The sequence below is a fragment of the Aulonocara stuartgranti genome, assembly GCF_965226115.1.
Source record: "Aulonocara stuartgranti genome assembly, chromosome: 16".
Taxonomy (NCBI): Eukaryota; Metazoa; Chordata; class Actinopteri; order Cichliformes; family Cichlidae; genus Aulonocara; species Aulonocara stuartgranti.
Window position 1 is genome coordinate 16,691,694 of NC_138952.1, and position 18,840 is coordinate 16,710,533.

Consider the following 18,840-nt stretch of genomic DNA (forward strand, 5'->3'; position numbering starts at 1 on the left):
ATACGCGTTCACTCCTGATGCAGCATTGGGAGCTGTGATCATCATCTTAAGAAAAAAAGGCTTTAATGCAGAAAGAGCAGCCGAATATTTAAGTTTACTGGCCTTTTTTTTTTTTGCAGTAGCAGTATCACTACTACAAATAATAATCATGTTATTATGGTGAATCTTGACATGTCAGGAGGAAATCTGAGGTTTTGCGGTTTTCCTTGACTTTATCAGGTTCTTCGGACCTAGCCTCAGCGTCACCAATCGGCTTCCCTCTTGGAGAGAGTGGACCAATCAGCGACAGTCTTGATGAATATTCATGAGTCCGAGATTCAAACCTTTGAGCGAGTTTGTCTTGGTCCACAGCATCATTCCTAGGACTTTTCACGGGCACAAACTACATTTTCTTATGAATGGAAAGAGAAAAAATCTGTTCGGCTTAAATTGGGATCCGTCCTTCACTGAGATCATAGAAGGAAAACAACAAAAGCGAGACAAGGGGAACCGCCAGAAGAGATGACAATGACTACGATTCCAGAAAGTCTTAATAGCCCTGCCTCAGGAAAAACCGTTTTCATGGAGTTTGGACCCCCGAGTCAACAAATGTCGCCTTCCTCCATGTCTCACGGACACTATCCCATGCACTGTTTACATTCTGCAGGTCACACACAGCACGACAGCTACAGTCCAGCCTCGTCGTTCCCCAGATCCTTGGGTTATCCATACGTAAATTCCGTCGGCAGCCATTCCACCAGTCCATATCTCAGCACAGTACAGACTTACCAAAACAGCTCGGGACTCACGCAGACACGATTAGAAGATGCAGGTAAGTGTGCCACAGAGTGCTCTGGATCCTAAATACCAACTTTCTGTGCTGGTACGGCTTTCCACTAGACGGTGTAGGCAAAAAAGACGACCCAGATGTGGAATTAGGCTTGGTAATTATTTATTGCGTAAGGCTATAAACAATGTATGCAATTAAGGGTAATTATACCTAAAGTACAGCCTGTAAAACTTGCGCTGCAGTATTCATTGCTGTGCAGCACTCTTTGCTACAACTGTCTCCTCATTTTTCTCCCCTTCTCTGCTTCTTCTTCTTCTTTGCTTTCTTCTGTGTCTCTGCCAGCGCCAGAAACAGAGAAAAACACAGTGGTGGAAGGCGGAGAGGTGCGCTTCAACGGCAAAGGGAAAAAGATTAGAAAACCAAGGACTATATATTCGAGTTTACAACTTCAAGCCCTGAACAGGAGATTTCAACAGACTCAGTATTTGGCGCTACCGGAGAGAGCTGAGCTCGCAGCGTCGCTGGGTCTCACCCAGACACAGGCGAGTGTGATCCGCACACACATAGCTTCACTGCGCAGCTGCGCCAACGACGCATTTCTGCACATTTTTAAATGTTTTTTTTTTTTATCTCTCACAGCATACATTCTTCTTCTTCTTCTTCTTCTTATATTATTATTATTATTATTATTATTATTATTATTATTATAGACTATAATTTATTTAGTGTTGTTTATTAATAAAGATAATTTATATTTTTTATTATCATGTTTTGCTTTTCACTTTTCACGTGCGTAAAACCGCGTAAAATGGTTATATATATTTACATATATTTTAATGTCTCTCTTTAAAAAAAAAAAAATATCTGCAGGTAAAAATTTGGTTTCAGAATAAAAGATCCAAATTCAAGAAGCTGATGAAGCAAGGCGGTGGTACGATCGACAGCAACGCTTTGGCCACCGGCCGTGGACTTTCCAGTGGTTCTCCCTCGGTGGCACCTGTCTGGAGCTCGCCGACCACCGTGAAGACTTCAATGGGCACGACCGGATCTTACATTCCCAGCTACACCTCATGGTATCCAACCACACACCAAGAGTCTATGCAACAGTCACAGCTCATGTGAGCAGAGAGCTCAGCATCAGGATGGTGAAAGGCCCAGCAGCCGCTGAGCGCGGCTCAGCATTGACAATGCACAACAAACAACAAGATTCCCGGAGTTTGCTGCCGCATCCCGCCAGCTGACACAGAGGCCTCCTCATACCGAAGACGGCGAGCAGAGATACAGAAGAAGAGAAGAGGTCAGACAGAGTGAAAAGGCGCACAATGCGCCAGAGGGCAACCAGTCCGTGACCGTCCCTGACAGCGGAAATCGCAGACAAAAGGATCATTTGGTTTTTTTTGGCTGCTTTTGTTTGTTTTGTTTGTTTTTTTTCCAAATGTCGGTTTCTGTTTGTTTTCAAACTCATATTTGTGTGAACACTTCGGTTGTTGAGCTGTAGGCTACATGTTTATTAGAAAACACGTGTTTGTTTACGCCAGATTGTCGGGGCCCAAGGTGATGACGGCCATAAAAGTCAATTTGCATTCATCGACAGTTAAAAGGGCCACTTAGGCCACAGCAGAGTTTCTCTAACCAAATAATTAACGATAAATTCCAGCGGTAGCCATCAAGCCGCTCCACTCACAGCGCATTCAACCGCAGAGCACAGGGTGCTGTGCGCAGAGCCTCGAGATGCTACTATGTTGTTTCTACGTGTTTGTTATTTAAGTTAAATTATTCGGGCTAGTTTTTTCTGTTTGAGGTCAGTCTGTGTTCAGTTTGTAAGCGTGTTTGAAATGACAACACTGTGTTGTTAATGCTGCACTAACGCAAGCAAAGCTTTTCTATGCCGTGCCCCGATGTTATGTGAAAAATGTAAAAGGCCTGACGATTTGCTGCTTTAGAAAAAAAATTGTCCTGAGGGTGAGCAGCTCATTTGTCACTGTATTTTGTACATAATTTTCTTTTTTTCTGTTCCTTTTTTTGTGCTGTATACTGGATACGCTGTGAAACAGGGTTTAGGCTTTGTGTAGCTTACTCGTCGAAATGTGTTTAGTCAACATAGGAAATATTTAGTTTTGTATTGATCACCTTAATTTATTTATCTGTTTCTGAAGTTTATGTACATAATGTGCAAAGTTTCAAAAGCAGTAAAATATGATTTAAATTATGTCAAGAACGGTGTCTGATTCACCCCACCTCTTCCTCCACCATACCGCCATCACCACCACCCCTCCATCCTCCTCTACCCACCCTGGCCCCTGAAAAGAAAGGCTTCAGCGTGGTGCAGGTTTAATGCGAGCTGACACAAAGGAGTATCATGTTGGCTATTGTAGCAGACACCATGTGAGCGCGTTTGAATTAACTGCAAAAGGGTCCTCGTTTAGATTTATGGTCATGTCTAGCGTTTAGCCTGCATGTGTTTGTGCTGCTGCTCGCTGGCTGCAGATGTTGTCAGACCTCTGGAGTCAAGCTCAGAATTAGAAATCTGGCCTCGCATGTAAAAATGCATCAAGACAGTGTTGTTACGAGGCCTAGTCTCTGCAGTGTGTGTGTGTGTGTGTATATATATATATATATATATATATATATATATATATATATATATATATATATATATATATATATATATATAATATATGATTTAACCACCACTGTGTCATTCAGCAAAATCGCCTTTCAGCCCTTTCTTAAAGATAACCTCCTTTCTGTTCTACTCTTTAACGATCCTCACTTTTTCACTTTTTCGTCATGAGAGAGATCAATTGGGTGTGTTAAGTGAATAATTGCTCAAGAGGCAGGTGCTGCAACAAGAAAAAAAAAAGTCTGGCAAAGGGCGGATCAGATGGAGATCAGTGAGAGTGAAAAGTTCAAAGGCCTTCTTGTTTGTTTAACACGGCCGAAGGCTGTGGTTAGAAATAGCCATCTACATGGGAAAAAAATGAAATAAATATTAATAATATTTTAAAAAGAAGAACGAGATCTGTTTTTCGCGCGCATTTCGGTGGTGATAGGAAACAAATTCATTTATTATAGTTGGATTTTAGCAATATTCATAGAAAATCAAATAACACTTGGATGCATTGGGGAAAAATCAAAGTAAACGATATAAGTAATTAAGTAAATAATTATTTGAATAATTAATATTAAATTAAAGTAAAAAAATAAAAATAAATATTAACATAAATTAAAAATAAAATAAAGAATTGAAAAATATATTACAAAAATTAGAGTTTTGTATGTGCCTGCAAAGAAAAAAATTCAAAAAACAAAACAAAGAAAGAACCATTTTTTTGATGCACGGATGTGCTCGCTCTTGCAGCTGTCACAGCTCCATGAATAAATAAATGTTATTATAATAGCAAATTCGGCCTAAAAATATTATTTTCTGGCATCTGCGAAGTCCGTTTAAACCTGACTCAAGCCAACATCCAAAAAAGTAACCAACACAAGATTATTATTATTATTATTATTATTATTATTATTGTAGAACACGTTAAACTAGTAAGCGTGAGTAGTAGCCTTGTTTTTTATGGCATGCTTTGCTTCGATGCCGTCTCCTTTGTTATTCTAATACAAATCTTAAACATGTAGAGCTCTTTGTGTGCAGCCTCACATTTACAACAGGCCTTCGTATATTTCGATACCATTAGGAAAGCAGAGCTGCTGCTGCTGCAGTGAACATAAATCTGCCTACCTAGCCTTAGAAAAGGCGCAGCTGCACATCCAAGAGGGTCAGTGTTATTTCGCTGTATTCTCCCCTTGATTATACGAGCTGAGCCCATCAAACCCAGCATAATTACAGTAATTTCGCCCTTATTTATTCTAATGCAGTTTCCTATCTCTGAGGTAATTATGAGCAATTTTTTTCGCACCGAGGATCTTTCTGCGTTGACAAAAGAGATAGCGCTCTGAAAGACATTTTCTGCTGCAATAGGAGGGGAAAAAAAGTGAAATAGGTGAGGTGCCATTTCGTCACCGTTCCCTTTAGACTTAGCCTATGTATAAGACTGACAAATTGCTTGCAGGTGTACATCACCGAGTTGTCAATGCGAAGAGGCTTCAAAATGAGCAAAGCACAATGTAAGAGTAACGAGTGCAGCGACTATAAAGAAGAACTTCTCTGTCTCCTCTTCCTTGCATCTTCTCTCCATGTGAGCGGCTTTCTAAGCCATGGGAGATTTCAGCTAAAAGAAGCTCCTCGGTTGCACTTTAACACTGAAGTTGGAGGATAAAATAGTCCACGTGTAATATATTTTTCTTTACCCCTCCTGCTTCTTGAGGATCTAGTCTTTGAAACGGCATCAAAGAATCAGCATCATTCACGGATGAGAATACAAATTAATAAAGGCTGTGCGCAATGAAAGAAATGGACAAATCGAGCCTCATTGCGCACTCGGCGAAGCCCCTAAAATGTAAGAAATAAACATGTGGTACACACCTTTCAGCTTGAAATTGAAGAGACAAGCTTGCCCTCTCTGGATTTTCAGATATCAGCATGGAGGCAGATCAGCACCACCAGCAAGAAGCAGCAGCAATCCTTCAGCACAGACTCAAGACGAGCGCTTAAATCCCACAAAATGTGTCCCATGTGTCGGTCTAAGCTATAGCAGCAGAGTTCAGAATATGACTGAAAATGTCTGCTTTATTTCCCCTCTTTATAGCTGATGGGGAAAAAAATGTAGATTATTAGCATAAATGTTTACTCCTCATTACGCTGATGACATTGTGCACTCGAGATCTTGGTAATCTTTGGGGGAAATTATGAGTAATTTTTTAAAATTTAAAGCAGCAGTTACCATGCAATTCAGGCTAATTCTGCGTAGGCTCCACACGGATATAATTACCGTCGAGTCAAGATGTTAGGCTAAAAACTATGCATTGATATTCCCATTTATTATGTACATACAACTTTGACAATGTTGATGCTTGAAATAGCGGGAAATTGTCTTGTGTAAAAATTACACCCCATATTAGGACATCTAAAATTGCGAAGAATTATATAGTAATTGCAGGCTTTCAGATTTGAAAGCCAGAATGCTCAAACCAGAGCAAATGTGGATGAAATTACAGATCAGGGTATAAATTAGGATAGGGGGGTATGGCATTTACAAGTTGCCCAGAGAAATGCAAAAAGTATAAACCACAGCAGCTCTAATCCATGAATGAAATCACAGGGAGCAACAGAAAGCACCCAGAACCCCCCCCCCCCCCCCTTTATTTTATTTTATGACGCAAACAATAAATTAAAGCAAGCAAAATGTGTTATTTTGGAGCATTTTTTAAGTGCACGCTTGTACACTATTTGCAACACTGATTTTTTAGACGTATGTACATAGGGGGGCTGCATGTGTCTGATACTGTCAGCCCTGGGGGGGGGGGGGGGGGGGGGGGGGGTGTTGGTTGGTGGGGGGCTTCATCATGCAGATACAGCAACCGCTGACAAGCTGCAGTCTTAATTATGTACAAGGAAGAGGTCCCACTTTATGGCCTGTAGTCTTTTGAAGAGAAGCGTGTGGGACCATGCACCGTATATCACCATCTTTGTGTGGGAGCCATGTGTAAATAACACGAGCCCCGCTCTACCTGTCTGTTGGAGTCAAAACATCTCTAATAAACATTTTCTCAATTAAATCTATAATAAAACAGGGTTTCCTGCATGGCTCCAATAAATTGTTTTTTTGGACGTATGCCTGTGTTTTCCATGTTGCCCACAGGCCCTACAAGCAGCCAAATAATGTGGGTCAAGCTGCTCGTCTTCGAAGATCAGAGACCTCGCTTGTGAGGCGTGAGAAATGTTTCCATGATGTTGTAGCTGCAGGCTGTCTTGGCTCTCGAGTTCCTGTCTCTTTTCTCTTGTTAGGTTGAGTTCATAAAACGTCTGGAAAGCGGCTCTGTGACTCCACAGAGTCTGACGAGCTTGTGCTCATTCATACCCACCCTCGTCTTCTCCTCTCGCATGCCAAGGCGTGTTGGTGATGTTGTCGCTCTAAGCTCGGCGTGCGCCCCCCGGGCCTATGTCTCTGCTTGCCTGCCTGCCCGAGCCTCGGTTCGGATAAGCAGCTGCTGGCGGCAGTCAGAAGTAAATTTCAACCGAGACAACTCAGGAGTCCCCCTGGATGCCCTGGAGCTTGTCCACGCTCGTGATATAGCACCACAAGACCTTCATGTAACTACAGGCTACATTTTTACAACAAATTATTTCCTAAGATTTTTTATTTATTTATTTTTAAACCCATTTAATAAAAAAAGGCACAAATTTAATTAAATGAATAAATAAATAATAATAAATAAATCTTAATGCATCGACATGCCTTCATTTTCTAAAATGATTTATTTTTATTTATTTACTTTTTTTTTGAGAGGGTAAATCCAGCTTTAGTGAACATAGAATGTATTTATACACACATACAAACTCGGATGCAAATGCACAGAAAACATTTTATTTAAATAAAATCTGGCCATATATGAAACACTGCTAAAATAAATAAGACCAGAACAAAAAAAGAAAATACAATTTAGTGTTGATACAAGTCAGAGGGCGGGACAATCAGTAGCTCACGGTGGTTAATGGATGAAGAGCCAGAAAAAGACAAAAAAATAAAAAATAAAATTAAGTCAAAGCGAGGTGGGATATGAAAAAAAAGCTGTTGTAAAATATTTACAAACGTGGATCGGAACACTTATCCCCCCGGACTATTCAGATGAACTACGTGAGGAATGGATAAAGGTAAGCTGGTTTTGTTTTGATCGCACAACATAAATGAGGTCATATTGCAAAAAAGGCACCATACAGTTAACTTGTGCTACATTTGTGACAGGTTGTCCTGCGATTCATGTTTTATTTTATTTTATTTTTTTGCAGGGATGGCAACACACATAAAAAAGGAAGAGAAAAAAAACAAAAGAAAGAAGAAGAAAAAGTGACGTCCAAGTAAAAGTATATGGGCTCGCGCCCATGCTGTGATTGCTTTGGGTAATAGTGGTTCATTCATCACTCACATAAACAAAATAAATAAATACAAAAATAACTGTAGAAATCTGAGTCTACCATTTGTAAGCACGAAAACTGGCAAGGTCCATAAACCTGTCTGGTTCCATGAAATCTCCTAGATGCTGCGCGTAAAGTTCGTATGGTGCAAGCACGAGGTCTGCAAAATGAAGGTAATGGCATTTTATTTTCTCTTTATTCACCAGTATTGTCCGATTTACACCCGACGTTTTCTCGTTCTCTCGCTCGCTCTCTCTTTTAAATTTCAGAATATTGTCCCAGCGCTTATGGCGGAGTTGTGGTGATGCTGAACCAGAGGAGGCTGCAGATGCGTGGCAGAGTTCGTAGTTGAGTACCAGGAGTAGTTTGCCAAAAACGACGAAGGCGCAGTTGTGTTTGGAGGGCTGCTGCTCTGAGGTAAACTAGAGCTGACATTGTTCATTCTTTGAGTCTGTGGAAAGTCCCAGGCGGTAGTTGGTGGAGACGTGCACGGGGGAGATTCACTGGAAGCAACATGTTGTTCTGGGGGGATTTCTCCACTTTTCCACAGCTTCTTGAACTTGGAGCGGCGGTTTTGGAACCAGATTTTAACCTGAGAAAAAAAGAAAGAAACTAATTTAAGCTTAAAATCGATTATAAGCGATATTTCCCCCTTAAATCCCATCTTTGTCAGTTTTAATTTGTTTTCACACTGAGACATGCAGTGGATATTTGACAGCGCATGAGCCCACAGATGCAGACTACCCACCTGTGTTTGCGTAAGGCCCAGCGACGCTGCCAGCTCGGCCCGTTCTGGTAGAGCCAAATACTGAGTCTTTTGAAACCTCCGTTGAAGTGCAGCCAGTTGGAAGCTTGAGTAAATGGTTCGAGGTTTCCTGACCTTCTTTGGTTTTCCATTAACCATCCGGATTTCTGGCTCGCTCTCATCTTTCTCTGAGGGAACATTCAAATGCAATTCACGTTAGGCACGAAGGGTTTGGGCATTTTTCAGTGTTGCAGAACTGCTAGGCGTATTTGCACTGTTGTCACTTTAGGTTTGTCAGATTTGTGTACCCCAAATACCTTAAACCTGATTTGATTAAATTATGTATATTTATAAGGCCCTACTAAAAAAATACAAAAAGCCAAAATAGGCCACTTTGTGGATCTGTAGGCTCTTTCTTTGGAAATAAATAAAACAGTTTATCGTGTTACATATTCATACAAGAAAAATAAAGCATCAATACATTTTAGTCAGATAATAATATTTTTGTCAAATACTGTGCATACAAATTAACTCAGACATGTTCTGCAGTGCGTTTTGGTCAAAGACAAAGCCACTGAATACATGCAAAATGCTCTAAAACGAACTTGAGAGCTCGCCTACCTGTGTCTGCGGGAGTTGGCGATGAGTTGGAGCCATAAGAACCGTATGTACCATACGATGAGTTGAAACCGAGGTCGTATGACTTTGCGTTATATGGCACAGAACTCGTGGCGCTGCTGTGGTACTGGTAAGTGCCCAGTTGTCCAAACGGTGACCCGGCGCAGTGCCCAGGCTGCTGGCCGTTGTAATAGCTGCTGTCCGTCGCCGTGGAAACCGGCAGAGTCGGGGACTCCTGCGATTTGTGCAAGCTGTGGTAATTGCTTGAGGTAATCTGGTTCGAATGCATATCAGTATTTAAGTTCTCGAAAACTCCAGTCATCTTGGAACTGGGGGAGAGCAGCCCACTAACCTATGCGAAAAAAAAAAAGAATATCGCAAAAATCGCGACCTAGGCGATTGCGCGACAGGCTGTAAAGCACGACTCAAATCTTGCACTGATGACACCCTTTCGTGAATCAAAACGCATCCCCGTGTATACCTTGGCAAAATCAGCGCAAGGTGTGTCCTTCTCACAGTGGCCTGTGATTATCTGCTACGGTCGGCGGTGGGAGCGCATTTATGAGAGAGTGAGAGGGAAAGCTACTGTGTCTGAGGCAACCAATGAGTAAGGGCTGCACGACTGACTACTCCCCACCGCGTCCACCCTCCATTATTTCTTCAGGTCTGTCTGTCCCAGTTGTCTGCGGATAGTTTTACATAAAAGCATCTCAAAAGGTTTAGCCTGCAGAACCAGGCCTGATCTCCACGCGCAAACTGCCGTTTAAAACCAGATGAATATTGATTTTGGACAATGGATAACACCTACTGCACGTTAGGAAAACGATGCATTAAACTGGGCCAAGAAGCAGTTTTTGGCTTGCAGCACAGTGTATGTTTTTTGTTGGAATTTGTTTATTAAAGCTTAACAGTTCTTTATAGTAAAAAAAAAAAAAAACCCTGAGCAACAGTAACACTTTTCTTCTTTTTTGTCAGAAGCAAACTAGATAAGGAGGGGACTGTTTAAGAGAAATCTCAAGGAGCTGACACAAAACCAAACCTTGTGGATATCGCCTAAAGGTGAAGGTTTTGTTGCTGTGGAGAATAACTACAGCGCCACCCAGAGGTCATAAAATTTACTTGTTCACAAAATCCCTTTTGTTCACTTACCTCTCTTTTTCTGTCTGCGCACAACTCTAAAAATAAATAAATAAATAAATAAACTAATGGTGATTTAAGCTACGTCACATCCGCGTGAGGAGTCCAGGTGTGTTGGTCGTTTGACACTGTGATGCGTTCAGATCTCCCGGAGATCCTGGGAAAGTTCAGGTAGTGACGGAGCGGAAGTGCAGTTGTCGCCATAAGATGGCAGCATAGTTCCTTTTATTAACACGCCTAAAGCCTAAAGCAGGCTGCTCTGTGTTGATGAGGTTAGCACCAGCATGCATCTCCACAAAAACAAGTCTCTCTCTGGAGGTTTATAAAGAAACCTGCACTGAACTCTGGCTACTCTTTATATAGTCATAAAGTGAAAGCCTAGAGATGAATCATCTCTGATAGTCTCCTCAGTCTCACAACGTATAATACATAACAACCACAAATACTGTCAAAATACCCTCAGAAAGTTCAACTCAAACTCCACACGTAAACTTTGTGCCACAAGTTGCTTAGATGTGTTGCTTAGCAGCTAACAGCTGACTACCCAGTCAGTTAAAAGAAGAAGTTTTTAGTTGAAAATGCACAAATCATCATATCTTTAAATAGAAGCCCACAAGGATTTCACAATCTAGTTCCCAAAGTTTCTAAAAGTAAAATGGGAGCAGAGCATTGTAGCTCTCCTCTCCTCTCCCTTGTGGAACCAGCTTCCAGTTTGCATTCAGGAGACAGAAACCCTCTCCCCTCTTTGAAGACTAGACCTAAAACTTTACTTTTTGGCAGACCTCATAGTTAGGGCTGGATCAGGTGACCACCCCTTTTATTTGCTACTATGGGCTCAGACTTCTGGTGGACTTCTGACACACACTGAGCATTTCTTCTTTATTCACTCCTTTTATTTGTCCTTATTTCTCTTTGTGCTTCTTTTCTTTCTTCTTCTTCCTCTCCCCACCCAACTCACCACAATAGCTAGCTATTCCTTCCTGAGCCTGGTTTTGCTAGCTTTCTCTTCCTGTTAAAAAGGGAGTTCTTCCTTCCCACTATTGCCCATTTCTTTATAATAGTGGATCATCTGACTTTTTTGAGTTTTTAACTCTAATCTTGTTGGTTCTTTACCCTGCAGTATAAAGCACCATGAGGTAACTGTTGCTCCAACATATATATATATATATATATATATATATATATATATATATATATATATATATATATATATATATATATATATATATATATATATAAATGAACTGAATTAATCAAGAAATCTACTAGATATGACCAAGACAGATACACAAGCGAGAAGGATACAAATCAGTAATATCCATAGTTTTGGTGACAGGTCAAATAGAAATGCAGCAGAAATTATGAATTCATGCATCCTTGCAGCACCGTGTGTTTTAAAGTCTGCTTGATTATGAAAGAGCTGATTTCTAAATCTGTTGTTTCGAAGTCCAGGTAAAGATGTGCTGACACCAAACTAAAGCACATTCATCTGAGGCTTAAAAACATTTTTTTAAAACTAGCACTCAACTATTAATGACAGTGACAAATGAGTTAAATCTTCTGTATTATCAGTGAAGTTCCCTTTTAATTTTCTTTATCTGTGATAGCTCCGAGCAGTCACCCTTCTGATTCAATAAATCATCATCCATTATGACCCAGTTCAGGTCACACGAGTAACCATTTCCTTCTCAACAGTGAGGGTGTAGCAGGACCCCATAGCTCGAGTTCAGGGGGGATTCCATCAGTCCATTGTTTTGCTGATGTGGGCAGTCCTCTGTCACCATAGGTCAGTGTAGCTGCATGTCACTGCTCATTAGTGGAACAAAGTCTCTGCATTCAGCTGCCCCGTCATCATCATCAGAGCCAGAATGAGCAGAAATTCTCCAGGAGAGTCACATGGAAACCTTAAAAGACTGGAGAAGGGGGACACGAGTAGTCATACAAGAAAATATCTTCTTTTCATAGTTTGCTTGTTTGCTTCTTCCGAGTAAGATGCTTATGCTGTGTGTCATTTATGCCACAAAGAGGAAGAACTAAACAGCTTTAAAGTCAGTTGATGGGATAGAAGATTCCTCTGGAGAAGGCACAAATCATTAGATATTGGGATTACAGTGAGTGATTTCACAGTACAGTCACAATCAGCATCAGGATGTGCCAAAACAACAGCTCAGGCTCCGTGTGCTAACGATAGGTGACATTCCTCCCATACCTTTTCTGTCACCCTTAGGAGCAGTTCTTTCTTGCTGCGTCAAACTTTTCTGTTTTCATGTCACTCGCGTGTCACTCTTAGTGACTATAAATGTGATTTCATCCCTCTGTTGCAGAGCAGCTGGTGTAGTGGATCTTCCCCGTGTTCGGTGACATGGAAATGATGCCAAATGACTGCAGACAGATGTAAGCAGCTTTCATTGTGCATGTCAAATTTCCTATTTTTACACGAGTTGCTCTTGACCGGCTTTCAGCACAGTAATCAAACAAGCTTTGCACACACACACACACACACACACACACACACACACACACACACACACACACACACACACACACACACACACAGAGTTCCATGTCAGTTTATTCCTAAAGTAAAAAAAATTTACAAAATTAAAAAATTAAATAAATTTAAAAAATAACAAATAACAAGAGTGAAAGCACATAAATCTTTCAAAGCAGCTATGGCAGAAAATACTTCATTCGAATAATATATTAGCACTCGTATTATAAAAGAAATTTACTGTTTCTTGAATAGAAAGAGAAACTGTTATGCTGCTTCAAATTACAACATGTGTGTTGCTTGTCAAATATAACCTCAGCATTGTCACAACTTTGTTCAGACTTTATGTCAAGACTAAGAATACCATGAGGACATACATAGTAATTACTAATTTCTCAGTCTAGCCGCACCACAAAACCTCTGTTGTTCTCCTTTTCAAGCAGTCTGCTGTACATAGAAACATCACATATGTTATCAAAAATATTTAACAATTTCTCTTTATAACTTCCTGTTTACAAATGAGTTAAAGTGTATCTATGGCATCGAGGTGTCACATAAACTTGTTAGATACAGAATAGACAGTCCAAATGATTAACTCTGACAATCATGGTTGAATTACAGTCTATAGGCTATCAGCCTGATTTTACCCTTTGAAAAGAGTGAAAGATGTGCTTATAAAAGGCCAACAGTGCTTAATATTGACAGTTTGTCACAGTTTGTCTTGAGGAATCAAAGTACACAAGCCAGGAAATCACTGTGAGAGATAAACACCCTGACATTTTTAGGAAGTATTGATCTCAAGCCTCACTTATCTGTTTTTATACTCAAACGGCAAACAGAGTCTGAGTTCTTCCTGATGTGATACCATGTGCACATCCTGAGTTTAGGTTATGGAAAACAGAAGTCAGAAAAGTGAAAAAAACAAAACAGAAAACAGCATACCCCTCCATGGCCGCACAGTGTCTAGTCTCTGTTTTTACTGCTTGTGCAAAAATAACAATACGGGCAGTACAGGAGGAAATCTCCTGCCATCTGGAGCGGATGTCAGACTCATTATTGACTGACCTGTTTATTTAGATACTAATTGCTACTGGTGCGAGGATATAATGGAAAGTCTGAAATCCTAAATAAACCCAAAGCAAGTTTAATTTCACTGTATTCTGCACGATCCGTTATGCGCAGAACAATGATGATGATGTTTTGATGATCTTTGCAGGAATGTTGACAGAAGCTGGCGAGAAACTGATGTTATTCTTCACAGCGCTTCGAATCCCACAGAGATAATATGCAAAGATCGTTCTGCAGGTTTTGGTTTTCATCATGTAGATCTTCTTTTTTATTACTCTTGTTCTGAGATATCACATCACTCTGCTTGATTTCAGATGATCAAAGGTAATGCCCACGATAGAGGTATCTGGCGTTTCGTGGCGTACATTTTGCTGGAGATTTGTCACATTTCTAAATCAGTGAGAAAGATATCAAGGTGAACCACTCAAAAGTTGCTCTGTGCTTTCAAGAAGCTTACCCAAAAACTAAGGACTCTGCTACTCTTCTGCACTTTATATACATTGTTTATGTACACCTATATGAGCTGTTTATATTTTTGACTGTTATCAGTATGTAAAGTTACATTTAATCTATTTGTTGCAAGATTATTTTTAATATAACTCACAACAGCTAACAGACTTGTGTAGAGTCAACAACCTGTCTCTGAACGTGGACAAAACAAAGAGATGATTGTTGACTTCAGGAGAGCACAGAGAGATCACTGCCTACTTAACATTAATGGATCCTCTGTGGAGATCATCAAGAGCACCAAATTCCTTGGTGTCCACCTGGCGGAGAACCTCTTCTGGTCCCTCCTGGTCCAGCTCCATAACCAAGAAGGCCCAGCAGTGTCTCTACTTCCCGCGGAAGCTGAGAAAAGCCCATCTCCTTCCACCCATTCTCACCACATTCTACAGAGCGACTATCCAGAGCCTCCTGAGCAGCTGCATCACTGCCTGGCATGGTAACTGCACCGTATCGGATCGCAATACACTACAACGGATAGTTAGAGCAGCTGAGAAGATCATTGGAGCTTATCTTCCCTCCATCAGGGACACTTACATACCCGCTCCATCCACAAAACCACCAGCATTGTGAAGAACCCCACACACCCCTCACACGCACTCTTCCCCCTGCTGCCTTCTGGAAAGAGGTACCGGAGCATCCGGGGCCTCACTAGCAGACTACGGAACAGTTTCTTCCCCCAAGACGTCAGACTCCTGAATGCTCAGTGAACGGACTGAGAGAAACACACACGCACACCTGCATACACATCACTACCAAGCACTTATCTGCAGTATCTCTCTCTCTCTCTCTCTCTCTCTCTCTCTCACACACACACACACCTACAGACACCAAGTTATTTTTGCACAATACTCAGCATTTTGTACATTTCCATTGCACTGTCTTGTCTTGTTTATTTTTGCATTTCTTTTTGCACATTGCACTTTACGTAGTCCTGTGTTTGTCCGTTATATGTCATATGTATGGTTGAAATGACAACAAAAGCCACTTCACATGACTTGACTTGATTTAAGAACGTTTTTGGATTGTAATGAAATTTGCATATTTTTGAAGTTCCCCTAATTTTAAATATGAATTAATGTATTAATATAGAGTTATTTTAAGTGTGCTTGTGGTAAAATATGTACAAAAAATGATGCCTAATTTAAAAAATTTATAAAAAGTAATTGTATTTAATTATATCCTGAGTACAGTTGGAGAGACACCAAGGTCAACTTAAGTGGTTTTATTTCATTTAAAGTTACAGTCAGCTGATTTTAAATGGGAAAAAGGCACTAAATGACACATTATGATAATTTTCCAGATGTTTTGGGCTAACTGGGGCCAGCAGCAGCAACTCTTTCTGCATTGTCTCGCTGAGCGAAATTCAGGCAGGTTTAGACAGCAGTAGAGTGATTTGGATGTTGCTGATCTCCCGCTGTGTCAGCTGGAGCATTCATCACCCTGGCAACCCATCCTTTTCCTCAAATCACATAAATTCTCTCTGCAAAATGCTTTCACTGAAACCAAACTAAGAGCGGGCAGCTTCTTACAGAGTCAGGAGATAAAATCACCTGTGGGGTCTGCATACATTCAACTCGCTTCTCGCAAACATGGAAATGTGTTCCTTGACCTCTCCGTTTCAAAGGTTGAGCCTGTACTGCGAGGCTCCGGACATACGTGGAGTTTAAGTTGGAAACCTCCAGCGGGGACTTCATGATTGAGCATGTGTTTCCTTAGAATTAGTCACGGTGACTTTTCCCCTCAAGAGAAGTTATTTTTAACAACAAAGGCTTTCATGTTGAGCAACAGCAGCCAATAACAATTGAAAGGAAGTGTTAAGCTTTAAGCTCCGAGCAGATGCTAAGGTTAATGTTTGGTGCATCACACTGAGGAAATCTGTGCTAAAAGCCTTATGGTTGTGCTTCTGTTAAGCACAACATATAAGATTTGAATTCTTGCTTAAATCAGTGGAGGAATAGAGGAAAATATTCACAACCTCTTGGACGTGAAAAATGACATTTAAACCCGAAGGAATTAACAAATCCCCGTTCCTGATGTGACAGCTTTACATAGCTCTCGTTTCCTCTTTGTTCAGGAAAACCTGATTTATTAAAAGATGTGGTTTTCCCAGCTCATGTAAAAAGACTGCCTAGCGTATGATATGATTAGCATGACATAATGATAATACATCCCAGAGGGCAGTCCGTTGCACTAAAGCGGAAATTATTTCTCATTTTGCAGGGCTAACAAAGGAATTCCCTGTTTCATCTGCACAGCCTGGTTGAGAAAGATTTTGAAGAGGTCTGCGAGGTCCCACTCCCCTCACTGCTGACCCAGTAGCACCGTCCACCCCCGCCAAACCCAGGAGCCATAAATGGAACCAATCATTTGTGCGAGGGGAGTGGAGCAAATTTACTGCGGATGGTCTCCTTACAAAGAGCCACACCACTGTCACAACAGGACTGGGATCAGCTGCTCCAACTTTAGGGCATGCTTTACACAGCCACTGATGCAGACACAACTTCTGTTATCACTCAGCATTCATGCACCTCTCCGGTGCCTGTCTGCACCCACAGAGAGATACCATGTTCACTGTTCAGGCTGCTAAATTATAGGCATATCTCATAGGGACACCACAAGTTGTTTGGATTTCACAACGTACCTAAAACGAATTCGAGGTCAGTTCCCACTCTCAGTCCTTTAAAATCAGGGCACTCACTCTCTTGTTGAATCTGTGGTACTCTACTTTAGTTTATTGTACTCCTGTTTGTGTCTTAACATATTTAACATATAATATAAGCATGGTGTATCACCTCGTTGAACGATCCATCCAACTGTTCTCTCTCTGGTTATCTAATTCAGGGTTAAGGGAAGCTGGAGCCTATTCTAGGTGACACAGGATGAGAGGCAGGCTACACCCTGGTTTAGCACAGAGAGCCGCATATTCATGCCTGTGGTCACTTCAGATTCACCAGCTAACCTAACCCCATCAGCGTCTCTGGGAGGAAGCCACACAGACACAGGGAGAACATGCAAACTCCACACAGACAGACCCCAGGTTAGAGTCAAAGGTTGGACCTCCTCACTGCGAGGTGGCAGTGCTAACCACCACATCACCGTGATGCCCTTTGCCATTAAAAATAAAATTTCCTCAGCCAAACATTTATTGCTATACGTCCAGTGTTAACCTACTTTTATGAAGATCTAAAAGAAACAAAAAAATAAATTCAGTAACCAAAAGATGTTTTCTGCTTTTAATAACTTTGACCGTCATTCTGTCACCTTCAATAAGACTTGATTTCTTGGCTCACCAGCTGGCAAATTGCTTATGCCAGCTGTACGCTCCGGCCATGTTTTCTTGTGGGTTTGGTTTTGTTATGCTGACTTAATTTTGAAACTGATAGAGCTGGCATGTCCGCCTGGCCGGGAGTGTTAGTATTAGAGTTCCTGAAACTCCAACAGTTGATTTGACACCTTCACGCCTACAAGGTGGCAAATAAGTGAAATCCAAATTCAACATGAACACTTACACCACAGTCAACATCTCTGAGAGTGAATTGTCCTGAATGCTGCACAAAAAAGTGAAGCTCATGTCTAAATTAATATCCAGTTAATGTAAACTACATTTAAATATTACAGATGTCCTCCAAATTAAGTGGCAACATCCATCTGTTTACGTTTCGTTGCAATCATCAGTGTGTTGGCACGCCAGCAAATTGCCTGCACCAGCTGTGCCTTTTGGACATGCTTCCCAGTCTCTCCAATAACTTTGGGTTTAGTTTCCTCCATCAGTCTCTGACATGTCGACTTTGGTGCTGTGAAACTTAAGCTCCTCGCCTTTCTGCCTTGCCAGGATCTGAAGTAAAGGGCAAAGTTAGACTCAGCAAGAAATAGTATAAAGATTTGAAATGACATGCTCAGAAAGGAGGAAGATGTTGACATAAAGATTTTATTCTTAGATGTTATTGTAAACAGCTTTGTGAAATGATTACATTTCATTTAATTTTATTTCAAATTCTGCTGAATACTTGAAGACTTATTTAAGAGGTATTTCCCCCCCAAACACCTTAAAATATTGGCTTTACAGGAAGTTGATATGAGGTCAAACACACAGATTATGTTATTTTTCTGATCTGTAACACATCAGTAACATTGATGAGTTGCAACTGATTAAAAATATTATAATTTAATCCTGTAATGCAAAGTGTATCATATTTGATAGAGAAGTTTTTAAGACCCCTACATGATCAGTGTAATATTTCCCCTGAAAAAACTAAATAAATTGCACAAAATACAAATTCTGCAAAAATGATACAAATCCTAACCCATATATGCAAATGTATAATTAATTAAGCTTTAAAAACCCTCCAGTTTGAGTATTTTATCTGGCCTTTATTTCATTGTTCAGGCTTTATAGGACTGATATGTTTTTGCTGCATGTAAGTAAAACTGAAATCTGAAAAACAAATTATTGTGAACATTAAGAATTAAATTTG

General features: G+C 40.7%; 2 protein-coding genes across 2 annotated transcripts; one reads left to right on the top strand and one right to left on the bottom strand.

The window, feature by feature from the left end:
- Window positions 1-337: 337 nt before the first annotated feature.
- On the top strand, window positions 338-2,968 carry dlx1a (distal-less homeobox 1a). Its single transcript, XM_082508086.1, has 3 exons — window positions 338-811; window positions 1,112-1,311; window positions 1,640-2,968. The coding sequence occupies exons 1-3, from the start codon at window positions 502-504 to the stop codon at window positions 1,889-1,891; spliced, it is 762 nt and encodes a 253-aa protein (XP_082364212.1). The 5' UTR covers window positions 338-501; the 3' UTR covers window positions 1,892-2,968.
- Window positions 2,969-7,186: 4,218 nt separating this feature from the next.
- dlx2a (distal-less homeobox 2a) lies at window positions 7,187-9,701 on the bottom strand. The gene is made up of 3 exons (XM_082508937.1): window positions 9,166-9,701; window positions 8,548-8,732; window positions 7,187-8,391 (listed from the first exon to the last, which is right to left on the bottom strand). The coding sequence occupies exons 1-3, from the start codon at window positions 9,482-9,484 to the stop codon at window positions 8,065-8,067; spliced, it is 831 nt and encodes a 276-aa protein (XP_082365063.1). The 5' UTR covers window positions 9,485-9,701; the 3' UTR covers window positions 7,187-8,064.
- Window positions 9,702-18,840: the final 9,139 nt, after the last annotated feature.